The sequence below is a fragment of the Coregonus lavaretus genome, assembly GCF_964263955.1.
Source record: "Coregonus lavaretus genome assembly, chromosome: 39".
NCBI lineage: Eukaryota > Metazoa > Chordata > Actinopteri > Salmoniformes > Salmonidae > Coregonus > Coregonus lavaretus.
In genome coordinates this window covers 20,053,030-20,065,474 of record NC_140026.1, presented here as the reverse complement: position 1 = coordinate 20,065,474, position 12,445 = coordinate 20,053,030, and the positions used below count along the sequence as shown (strand labels likewise).

General features: G+C 42.7%; 1 protein-coding gene across 1 annotated transcript in view; it reads left to right on the top strand.

The window, feature by feature from the left end:
- Positions 1 to 7,551: 7,551 nt before the first annotated feature.
- The window catches only part of LOC311112989 (protein phosphatase 3 catalytic subunit alpha-like), a gene marked incomplete at its 5' end in the record, with an annotated part of 51,309 nt that continues 46,415 nt past the window's right edge, over positions 7,552 to 12,445 (top strand). Inside the window, one exon of the mRNA XM_084156113.1 lies at positions 7,552 to 7,591. Coding sequence (XP_084012239.1) covers positions 7,552 to 7,591 — 40 coding nt within the window. The remainder of the gene's footprint in view (positions 7,592 to 12,445) is intronic.

Genomic DNA, 12,445 nt, shown 5'->3' with positions numbered 1-12,445 from the left:
GATATGCCTTATTTGTCCCAACTCCCCCAACCTACATAACCCCTGCCTTCAATATAGCCAAAGCGCTCCATTAAAATATAGCCAAAGGACTCCGGTATGGGACAAAACTTTAATTAATGATTAGAGCGGCAGGTAGCTTAGTGGAGCGGCAGGTAGCTTAGTGGTTAAGAGTGTTGTGCCAGTAACTGAAAGGTCGCTGGTTCTAATCCCCGAGCCGACTAGGTGAAAAATCTGTCGATGTGCCCTTGAGCAAGGCACTTAACCCTAATTGCTCCTGTAAGTCGCTCTGGATAAGAGCGTCTGCTAAATGACTAAAATGTAAATGTAATCTACAGGTCGGGGGGCAAATATAGACCAGACTCATCCCCTTGGTATCTGTCTAGTAATTGCATTCTAGAAATGCCAACATCTCGGGCTGCCAGCAAGCTGAGTGCTCCTCTCCACGGGAGGTGCGATCAACGCGCCTGTTGAGGCATATTTTTTTCGGAAGGCAAGCAGTGAGTAAAAAAAAAAACATGGAAAGCGGGTTTTACTTGTTTGAGCAATTGTGGCATTAGGTCTACTCATTTCAGTGTTAATACTATTGGATCATACCTGTTCTTCTGATCAATTAGACATGTTATGGCTTGTTATTGTTCATAATTATGGGGAAAATGACCAACTGACTCAACATCAATCATTTGAAATCGATTCCTTTTTATCAAATATCTCACCATGTCGAGAAATGTGAGAATAGAGGGAGAATACTGTGTTGTTCTGTTGTGATGTATTAACTTTGTAGTCTTCACAATGATAGCATGTCATGTCAGATTTCTTTATATGGATGTGTAGACTTCAGGGTCACTCACTGGAATGCTTGGTCAACCGTTGGGCCTGAAACCATAGTTATGCCTGCAGCTTTGCTCAAAGCATCCGCACACAGTGGCTTCAAGCTCAGAGAAAGTCCATGAGAAAGGATATCGATAAAGCTATTTGACACCAAACTTTTCTGATGTTGTTGTCATTCTTCAAAGACAATGGGCCAGTTTCACAAACTCTGATTAAATGAATCAAGTGATTTCAAGGATTAGAAATAAAGAAATGTAAGATTACAAACGTCTACAGAGCCTGACAGGAATTCTTAAAATTATGATAAAAGGGATATTTTAAACCAGGTTGATGAAATCAATTGATCATGAATCTTGATCTTGAAGAAAAATTTAATCCAGGAGTTAATATATATATATATATATATATATATATATATATATATATATATATATATATATATTTTTTATCTGGGTCAATGAAACAAGGTCCATAAATCTGGTACCCCTCCAAAATAAACACAAGACACATTTCGGGGCACCCCACTGTGTCAAGTTAACTCATCTTGACAACTTCTCTTCTAACTGTTACTCAACACCATGCAGAAGCATCAGCACCCAATCTGCACCTTGTTCTGTGGCGAGGTGCCGCCCTTCAGAATGTCACTGTCGGCTCTCCGAACAACCCGTTTTGTAAAGTGGCCGTCTGGCCACAGCGGAACTCTCCAGTGGGGTTAGTGCGGACACGTGTTCTCCTCTACAGAATGGTGTCGTCAGCCTTCCCTAAACGCAGGCCGGTCGAGCTGACAGGATGACGGAGTGTTGCAGTGGAGGGAGACAAAAGTGCTTCTTGTATGCAGGGCCCGGCCAGGTTCGCGTCGAGAGCGTTATCCAAACATACTCTCCAGTTTCCCTCCAGTCTGACCTTCATGTTCACTATCTGGTCTGGCGGGAGAGGGGAGGGGAGGAGCAAAACATGCCTTGATAGTCCTTCAGGGGGGTGTGGTCTCAATGAAATGACCTTGTAGATAAATAAAGATAAATGAACAGACTGACCGCTGACACCAATATACATGATTAGTGTAGTCTTTTTTTCTAGACTTTGTTGACATTTTATAGCATACTGTTGAACATAGACTTTGTTGACATTTTATAGCATACTGTTGAACATAGACTTTGAAATGGAAGGTTGGAGGATATGTACATGTCTCATTTGATAATACTAGGTTCAGAGTAAGTGTATCCTGTTGTAATATGTTGAAGTCATGTGCAGCAATATTTTCCAGCTGAATGTAAGCACCCGATCTAGGCTTTAGCAGCAGTTTAGTTAAATATGCTTCCTCCAGTAACACCCTGTTTCCCCTGTCCTCCCAGACTCCTGCTTTCTTCCCTCTTGGCTACGCTCTGAAGCTGACTATAGTTCCCTGGCTCTAATGACAGCTAATCCTGTGTCACGGCACAGAGGGAGGCAGGCCCGGCACCACAACCAAGGAACTAACATCTTCTTCAGCGGCTGTCAGTCGGCTGGCTAGGCTTTTTAGCGCAGGAGATGCTTCAGTTAGGGAGACGCTACAGTGCAGGAGGTCTTGCTACAGTTTGCGACTAGCAAGTTAGTTAGCCTCTGGGCCACAATGTTATGTCGTGTTGTGGAGCGATAACTGGTGTCATGGTGTGAAAGTTCTGGAGACTTTTGTGTTTTGGGTTGGCACTGCGCTGTAAAGGGTTGCTGAAGTCATGGGAAGGGTCTTTGCGACATGCACGTTAACTATCTGGGATAGGTTGGTGATGTATTTGTCCCAGAGGGCAAAATGTGCAATGTTTTCCCGTAGCAACGGAATAGATAGAGGTGGAATGCATTCACCATAATTTCAAGGCAGGAAACGTGGGTAAGTGTTTGTAAAGTAGGGGTCTTGAAAAGGTGTCCGGTGTGTGTGGTGTCCTGGGGAGGCTCAGGGGCACTAAGAGTAAAAGCACAGCAAAGGTACGAGAGAGGATGTGACTGCTGCATGTTTAGCTAAAGAGCAGCTCTGGTCTGGATCGCAAGTGCTGAACCGACCATGGTAAAATCAGCCTTCAGCTCATATGTTTTTAAGGTGCAGTATGCAGAAATCGCTGGTTGCTAAAATTCTAATAGTTCGCCTAATTTCAGTTTGTGACAAAGCAAGCAAGTGTAGTGTAGAGAATCATTGTACCATCAAAACTGCTGTGCAATACCTTTTCAATAACAATTGTTTGAAGCTGGTGTACAAAACTGAAAGTAAAAGATGCAAAAACTAAACGTAACAATGGGAAACATAGAAATAGCGCACTTAGAACAGATCTACCGCTTCTTAGACTTGCTTTTAATGAGAATGACAGATCTATAACTCACATTTCTACATGCATTTAGTCGGGTTGCCCACAAAGTTACATATTGCAGCTTTAAACATGATTTCAATTTATGACTTAAGAAATTGAATAACTTTTTCAATCAACCGCAATTGTTCAAAGTGGCTTTTTGAGCACACCAATGGTTATGTACAGTTCTTCACTCTCCCATTGAGGTATATCAATTGAGATGGTGAGTCACTGTATGATAAACAATGCTAATGAGAAGATCTGTGCTTGTCGATATGGTGCTTCTCATACGAGCATTTAGTCTGCGTAAGGCAGTCTGCGTCAAAGGCTGTCTGTCATTCAGTAGTCGACAGTCAGTCAGGGAGAGTGGGTGCTTTGACGGATTGACAGGCCTACCACAGTATACTGATTTCCCCAGCCTCATTCAGTTCCCTCCATGTTCTCATTGACGTATCGTACCGTCCCTCTGATCCTCTCTGCTGGCCCTGACTCGTCATCATCCCTGCACGGCCGCAGTCATCAGCCATCCACCATCCGCCAGGCAGCTGTGATACGGTGGGTCCCCACTGGCCACTCGGTCGATGTGATTGATCCTCCCCTACTGCCATCAATGGGCCGACACACGCCAACCACCAGCAGCACAGTGTGGGCCAGGAGCCAAGGGAGCCAGCACAGGAAGGGGACATCCCCGAGAGAAGGAGGGAGAGGGAGAGAGAGACTAACCTGTGCTTGTCAGGAATTGATTAATACACGCTTTACATACATGAAGATACCCACTTGTATTTTCACAGCAACTGACACGTGTTTTGACTGCCATGTTGCTAAAGCTCCAGTGTGACCTTTCATTTAAGTCGTTTCAATATATCGGAACGAGGACAATCATTTTGCTCATTACTCAATCTCCTACAGCCCTCAAACTGGCCATAAACCGGCATTTTAAATGCTATTGTCTTAGTGCTGACAGCCTTGGCGATACGGACGCGCTGGATTGATGACGTCCCTTGGCTTGTTTTGGAGCCAGCTTCTGTCCCTCACTGTCACTGTCTACACATAGATGGTGTCATTGTCATTCGAAGGAAAGAAGCTCCCGCACACTGCACTTTCAAAGTATCTCTTTGATTTTAATGCTATACCATAGAACCAATATTTCCTTATGATGGCCGATGCAGATACCATAGATGCCTCACTTGTTGGCTCCTTCCCTCCGCGTTAGGTAGACCCATCTTTGTGCACATCAGTCCACACCACCATAGATTTCACACAATGTGTCATGGCACTGTAGGAGTTCTCTATTGTTAGGAGGACCTGAAGGTGCCCTGTGTGTGTGTGTGTGTGTGTGTGTGTGTGTGTGTGTGTGTGTGTGTGTGTGTGTGTGTGTGTGTGTGTGTGTGTGTGTGTGTGTGTGTGTGTGTGTGTGTGTGTGTGTGTGTGTGTGTGTGTGTGTGTGTGTGTGTGTGTGTGTGTGTGTGTGTGTGTGTGTGTGTGTGTGTGTGTGTGTGTGTGTGTGTGTGAGCTTTTAACCACTATAGCCGTAGGCATCTCCTTTTAAAGCCAATATTTTGCTATGATGGATAAAAGATCAGACTGAGACTGTATTCTGCTCTAGTTTCCGTGGCAACCCCTTTACCCATTTTGTTTTTAAAAATCTATATTATGGTTTAAAAGCTTGTTATTTTTAAAGTGTAATGATGTGTGTAAGATGTACATACCATTACTTTTTCTGTGGGTATTAAAATATGATTTTGTGTTATTACCAATAAAAACAGACGAGGGAAATATCCCAGCGACGGGAAGGAATGATATATTAAGATAATTAAATACTGAAAATGTGTAATAGTTATTGAAAACAGGAACAATTAATTTGAACACTGGGCCAATTTATTTTACATTTTTGTTATTATTTTGTTATTTTATTATTGACTACAATTACCACCTGACTAATCAGTGCTTGTTCAGAATTGTTTTATCTGAACATTTTATGAACTGGAGTCGAAGTCACTCACCAACTACCTCTAGTCCGATTTAAATTGTGCCCTGAACATGATGAACTACTGATAACTTTGTTAGGTAATTAATTAATAAATATGCTTGTCCTTATGTGATGCCTTTATAGAGGGGTTAGATTTTGACAGTGCCCATTTGGACACTTTCCATCTAGCAGCTAGCAGCTCTCCTCTTTCCCCTCACTTTGCATTCTCTGCTTCCTCTGGACCAGAGTGCCAGGGGCACCAACTGTGTGTGTGCGTCTATGTGTGTGTGCATTCGTATGTGCTTGCGTTCAAGTGTGTGTGGGTGTGGGTGTTGTTTGGCTCGGCCTTGCTTCCTGCCCCTGGGTACACCACCAGTATATCCCCGTCTCTCCCTTGCTCTCCCTTTTCCTCACTGCTTTTCAAATACAGGCAGCACAATGAAGCTCTGAGTCTGCGGTACTAAAAGGCACTCGTTTCAAAGCCCTGTTCCGCTAAGCGTCTTGTCCTGAGCCAGCTTCACTCCTACTAATGCATGCTAAAGAGACACACGCAAACGTCTAAATGACCCTTTGAAAAGCCGGGACCTCTCCTTTACTTAGTAGATAGAACAGAAGCCTAGGCTCCTCCAACGCTGACAAGAGCACATTTGGTTGCCATGAGCGCCATTATTCTGGTGCTTCATCTCCATATTACACAATATGGAAAACCAGAACTGTTTCCTCGTTCCCTGTAGTGGGTTTAAAAGGTTGGATGGTGTAGAATGGATTTAGAGTAGATAAAATATTGTAGGCTACCATGTAGTATTATTGGTCAGTCCGCAGCTTCATTAGAAAGCTTGTCCAGTCTAAGAAAATTGTGGATCGCAAGTCGCAGATCTCAATATGACTTCCTTAAAGGATGTGTGGTTGATTCAACACCAGAACAGATAACTATTCAAGAAAACCCAGTGTGGGAACCACCTGAGAGAAATTAGCATATTGTTTTATTGAAAGCTGGCCAGTAGCGAGGTAGCTAGAGAAAGGAGTTAGTTACTAAGGCTGGCTTAGTCCAGCTTCAGCCTTGCACATGCTAGAAAAGTGTTTATGGGGTAAGTGGGTTTTCGGTGGGATTACTATTCCTTTCTGGCTCTGGCTTTCTTTGCTCTTGAATCATCCCAAATGAAATTGGCAGCCATAAACCCTGACTTAAACGTTCTTTTAATCGCCTTTTCATATTATAATAACGCAGCGCCATGCATGCTGCAAGGGGAACAGTAGGCGGGTTTTAAATATGTAGGGTTCACCCCAGAATTTATTACGCCTTAATTGTATCTCAGTATTGCATCTCCTAGGCAGAGTGCTGACTTATGAATACATGATTGGCAGCTTTGTAGCCATTTTAAATGAGAGGTAGGGTGGGGGGAGACTGAAAGCTGTATGGAGAGGTAGCGCGAATGGAGTCTGAGGTGCGTCCCAAATGGCAACCTATTCTCTACATTACACTCTCAAAATGAGTGCACCGTATAGGAGATAGGGTGCCATTTGAGATGCAACCCCAGTAGTTAAAGATGTGCAGCAAAGCACACGACAAACAATAATGTATCTCCATCGACACACAGATGTTACAAACTTGAGTAATGGGTGAAGTGTTTCAACACAAGTGTCGGAATGGATATACTATTATTCAGCGTCTTTGGATGTGGCAGACAACGTTGTCCAAAATTGACCAGAGGTTCCAGTTGGTGCTAGAAGTTTCCAATGCCTCTTCTATCCCTTCCGTCATCCAAATATCCTGACCCGTTTGAACACTTTCAATATTCTCTACCAATTAGCCATTACCCAGTAGCATACTCTCTTCTCCGTCTCTTTGTGGTTATGTAATTTAATTAATAAGCCCTGAGCAGGTTGTTTGGGGAATGAGATGCACCCTCTTTGTGTCCTATTCAACGCTTGGCAAATATACATCATAGGGCTGCTTCTTCACTGAAAGATTCCCAACTGGAAACCTAACTCTGCTGAAAGAGTTTTATGGGAATATGTTGAGAGATGGAAAGGGTTTTTTGGGTGCTGATTTGGATCATATTGTCCCTTGATTACCCTCCTTGGAGGGAGTAGCACTGAATATAGTAATGTAACCAGGAAAGGCAATATTTTATTTGATGAAAGGCAGTGTTTTTCTCTCAGTTATTGATGATTCATGTCTTGGTTCATGACCTCCATTGTTTTTTATGTCTTTGACAAAAACTGGGAGGTAGGAACCATTCAAACAAAAGTTCAGTCATGATTTGATGGTTTTAGCTAAACATTCACTGAGAGACCACTGTAAAGCTTTGGTGTGGTGTGTGGGGAGTTACTGTGTTGTGCAGCGCGGGGGAGCAGCAACCGTGGGTGCTTGTAGACATTTGTCCACTCACTGTGTGTGTCTTTTGGCACTTTGACAGAAAGCGAAGCTCACCGCCGATGCCTGATGCCTTGGGGCGACAAGCACAGAGTGAGTTCAGTGAGTCACCAAAACCACAGCACACTGGCTCTTGTTTGGAATCTTGAAATATTCCAATATTGCAATGTTTTTAGCCATTATCGTCCGATACAATATTGCGATACCGACATCAAGGCCGATATATAATATCGGGTGCATTGTTATAGTTGTCCATCTCGCTATCTCTATCATTTTCCCACACCCTCCTCTTTTCTCTCCTTTTTACCTCTTGTTTTTCTCTCTTTCTGGTGATCATGCAGTGGCTGGCGGCAGTGAAAGTGCTGGCGTGGTAACTTCTCGGGGTGTAGATGGGAAGTGCCAGCCAAAGACTCACCCACACTCTCTGAGGGTAGCAGTTGGTGCCCTGTCAGCCATTTTCCTAGGTCAAATCCCATAGTCCATTGAAAGGCGCTGTGCTCTGCAAGATTTCATTGTGAAATCCTTGAGATGCCAAAACACTTGAATTAAAGTATTGGTTTGAAAATGAGCCTTTATCAACATTGTTTTCTGAGATTGTTTGTATATGAAATAGTAATTTTGATGTCAATGGCATGGTTGAGACTTCACATTGGCGATCTCATGGAAACAACACTTTTTCATCTTTACATAAAAGGCCTAGCCTACGGAGTTTCATTTTGTGGAAAGTTATTTTCTTCATCTAAGTCACATGCTCTATCAGCCAAGCTATACAGTATAATGTGGCCTTCATTATTATCCATCCTATCTTTGTGCAGCTAATCGTCTTTTTGCTGTCGTGACGTGATTTTCATTAATCTGATGACCGTTATTTATCGAATCAACTAACTATGTTTAAATGTCACTCGATTATATGAATCATGTAACAATTAACTCATTAGGATTTTGGGGCACCACGGAAGAAGTTGTTTAACGAGTTACCATCTCCCAAATTAAACTCTTAGAAGATATATATATCCTATCGTTCAAAGGTTTGGGGTCACTTAGAAATGTCCTTCTTTTCAAAAGAAAAGCAATTATTATGTCCATTTTTAAATAACATCAAATTGATCAGAAATACAGTGTAGACATTGTTAATGTTGTAAATGGCTATTGTAGCTGGAAACGGCTGATTTGTAATGGAATATCTACATAGGCGTACAGAGGCCCATTATCAGCAACCATCAGTCCTGTGTTCCAATGGCACGTTGTGTTTGCTAATCCAAGTTTATCGTTTTAAAAGGCTAATTGATCATTAGAAAACCCTTTTGCAATTATGTTAGCACAGCTGAAAACTGGTGTGCTGATTAAAGAAGCAATACAACTGGCCTTCTTGAGACGTTGAGTATCTGGAGCATCAGTAACTGTGGGTTCGATTACAGGCTCAAAATGGCCAGAAACAAATCATTTTCTTCTGATACTCATCAGTCTATTCTTGTTCTGAGAAATGAAGGCTATTCCATGCAAGAAATTGCCAAGAAACTGAAGATCTCGTACAACGCGGTGTACTACTTCCTTCACAGAACAGCGCAAACTGGCTCTAACCAGAATAGAAAGAGGAGTGGGAGGCCCCAGTGCACAACTGAGCAAGAGGACAAATGCATTAGAGTGTCTAGTTTGAGAAACAGGCGCCTCACAGGTCCTCAACTGGCAGCTTCATTAAATAGTACCCGCAAAACACCAGTCTCAACGTCAACAGTGAAGAGGCGACTCCGGGATGCTGACCTAGGCAGAGTTCCAAAGAAAAAGCCATATCTCAGACTGGCCATCTTAATCTTTTCTTTTTATTGGCCAGTCTGAGATATGGCTTTTTCTTTGCAACTCCGCCTTTCTGCTCAGACACTGTTCAGTCTGTGGTGAAGGCTGATTGGCTTGAGATGATCATGTAGCCACAGTTATGTTGCCTGGTTTGAGACCCATAGAAAGTAGCTGCTTCCTGGGCTGGAGGCTGGCTGTAAGCTGTAATGTGATTGACACTTCCAGAAAGTCAGGGTTCCCTGGTCAATAGCAATGGGAGCATTCTTTTTTCCCCTGCGTTAAGTAGGCCTGCAGCTCATAAAGAGGAAAATAGTTATCCATTACTAGTAAGAAGGCGAAAGGGAAAAAAAATCAGTGGTATTTTTGATGCGGTTGTATGCTACTGCATTAGCAGGTGTTATGCTGGATGAGAGAAGTGGGTCACTGTTCAGTGGTTTCAATGGACATTCATATAAAAAAGAGCTACTTGCTGAACAATGCAGTGACGACACGACTCCCTCTTCTATGCTTCTCGATCTTCCGTAGTGCTCTGTTGATTCTATATCTTTTGAGTTTGAGACAAGGCCATAACCATAGAATTGAATGGTCATGATCCTTTTTATGATGTGATAAAGGTCAGCCATTTCAGTCAGGGAGTTTGTCAACCATGGTTTGCCAGTGCTGTGATAAGATATTGTGTAAAATATCTAGCCAGACAGTTTTAGAGGAAGGATCCTATCAATTTTTCTAATTAACTGCCAATATGCCAACATTCCATTCAAACAATGAAGTCAATCCACAGTCATATACTGGCTGAAATCAGTTGATGATAGGACAGAGTTAGACACGTTGTAAATGCAACAAGTACTGATATTGTATCATATAATAGCACTCACAGCTTTCCAATAAATATATATATATATATATATATATATATATATACAGTGAGGGAAAAAAGTATTTGATCCCCTGCTGATTTTGTACTTTTGCCCACTGACAAAGAAATGATCAGTATATAATTTTAATGGTAGGTTTATTTGAACAGTGAGAGACAGAAAAACGCATGTCAAAAATGTTATAAATTGATTTGCATTTTAATGAGGGAAATAAGTATTTGACCCCTCTGCAAAACATGACTTAGTACTTGGTGGCAAAACCCTTGTTGGCAATCACAGAGGTCAGACGTTTCTTGTAGTTGGCCACCAGGTTTGCACACATCTCAGGAGGGATTTTGTCCCGCTCCTCTTTGCAGATCTTCTCCAAGTCATTAAGGTTTCGAGGCTGACGTTTGGCAACTCGAACCTTCAGCTCCCTCCACAGATTGTCTATGGGATTAAGGTCTGGAGACTGGCTAGGCCACTCCAGGACCTTAATGTGCTTCTTCTTGAGCCACTCCTTTGTTGCCTTGGCCGTGTGTTTTGGGTCATTGTCATGCTGGAATACCCATCCACGACCCATTTTCAATGCCCTGGCTGAGGGAAGGAGGTTCTCACCCAAGATTTGATGGTACATGGCCCCGTCCATCATCCCTTTGATGCGGTGAAGTTGTCCTGTCCCCTTAGCAGAAAAACACCCCCAAAGCATAATGTTTCCACCTCCATGTTTGACGGTGGGGATGGTGTTCTTGGGGTCATAGGCAACATTCCCCCTCCTCCAAACACGGCGAGTTGAGTTGATGCCAAAGAGCTCCATTTTGGTCTCATCTGACCACAACACTTTCACCCAGTTCTCCTCTGAATCATTCAGATGTTCATTGGCAAACTTCAGACGGGCATGTATATGCGCTTTCTTGAGCAGACCTTGCGGGCGCTGCAGGATTTCAGTCCTTACATTTACATTTACATTTTAGTCATTTAGCAGACGCTCTTATCCAGAGCGACTTACAGTTAGTGAGTGCATACATCATTTTTTGTATTTTTCATACTGGCCCCCCGTGGGATTCAAACACACAACCCTGGCGTTGCAAACGCCATGCTCTACCAACTGAGCTACATCCCTGCCGGCCATTCCCTCCCCTACCCTGGACGACACTGGGCCAATTGTGCGCCACCCCATGGGTCTCCCGGTCGCGGCCGGCTACCAGGATCTCTAGTGGCACAGCTAGCACTGCGATGCAGTGCCTTAGACCACTGCGCCATGGCGTAGTGTGTTACCAATTGTTTTCTTGGTGACTATGGTCCCAGCTGCCTTGAGATCATTGACAAGATCCTCCCGTGTAGTTCTGGGCTGATTCCTCACCGTTCTCATGATCATTGCAACTCCACGAGGTGAGATCTTGCATGGAGCCCCAGACTGAGGGAGATTGACAGTTCTTTTGCGTTTCTTCCATTTGCGAATGGTCTTGTAGCTCATTCCAGCCTTGTCCCTGACATCCTTGGAGAGCTCTTTAGTCTTGGCCATGGTGGAGATTTTGGAATCTGATTGATTGATTGCTTCTGTGGACAGGTGTCTTTTATACAGCTAACAAGCTGAGATTAGAAGCACTCCCTTTAAGAGTGTGCTCCTAATCTCAGCTCGTTACCTGTATAAAAGACACCTGGGAGCCAGAAATCTTTCTGATTGAGAGGGGGTCAAATACTTATTTCCCTCATTAAAATGCAAATCAATTCATAACATTTTTGACATGCGTTTCTCTGGATTTGTTTGTTGTTATTCTGTCTCTCACTGTTCAAATAAACCTACCATTAAAATGATAGATTGATCATTTGTCAGTGGGCAAACGTACAAAATCAGCAGGGGATCAAATACTTTTTTCCCTCACTGTATATATTTTACATTTATGGTCTGTTTACATATACAGTACCTTGCAAAAGTATTCAGACCCCTTGGAGTTTTATTGTGCTACTAAGTGGAATTAAACATTTATTTAAAAAAAAAAAATTGTCAACAATCTACAGCAAATACTCTAAAAATGTGATTTAAAAAAAATTAGATCAATTAAATAACTAAAATATCGTCGTTGCATAAGTATTTACTCCCTGAGTCAATGCATGTTAGAAACACCTTTGGCATCGATTACAGCTGTGAGTCTTCTTGAGTAAGTAGGCTATATAAGAGCTTTGCACACCTGTATTGTGCAATATTTGCCCATTTATTCTTTTCAAAATTCTTCAAGCTCTGTCAAGGTGTTGGGTGTCATGGCTAGACAGCAATTTTAAAGTCTTGCCATAGATTTTCAAGCAG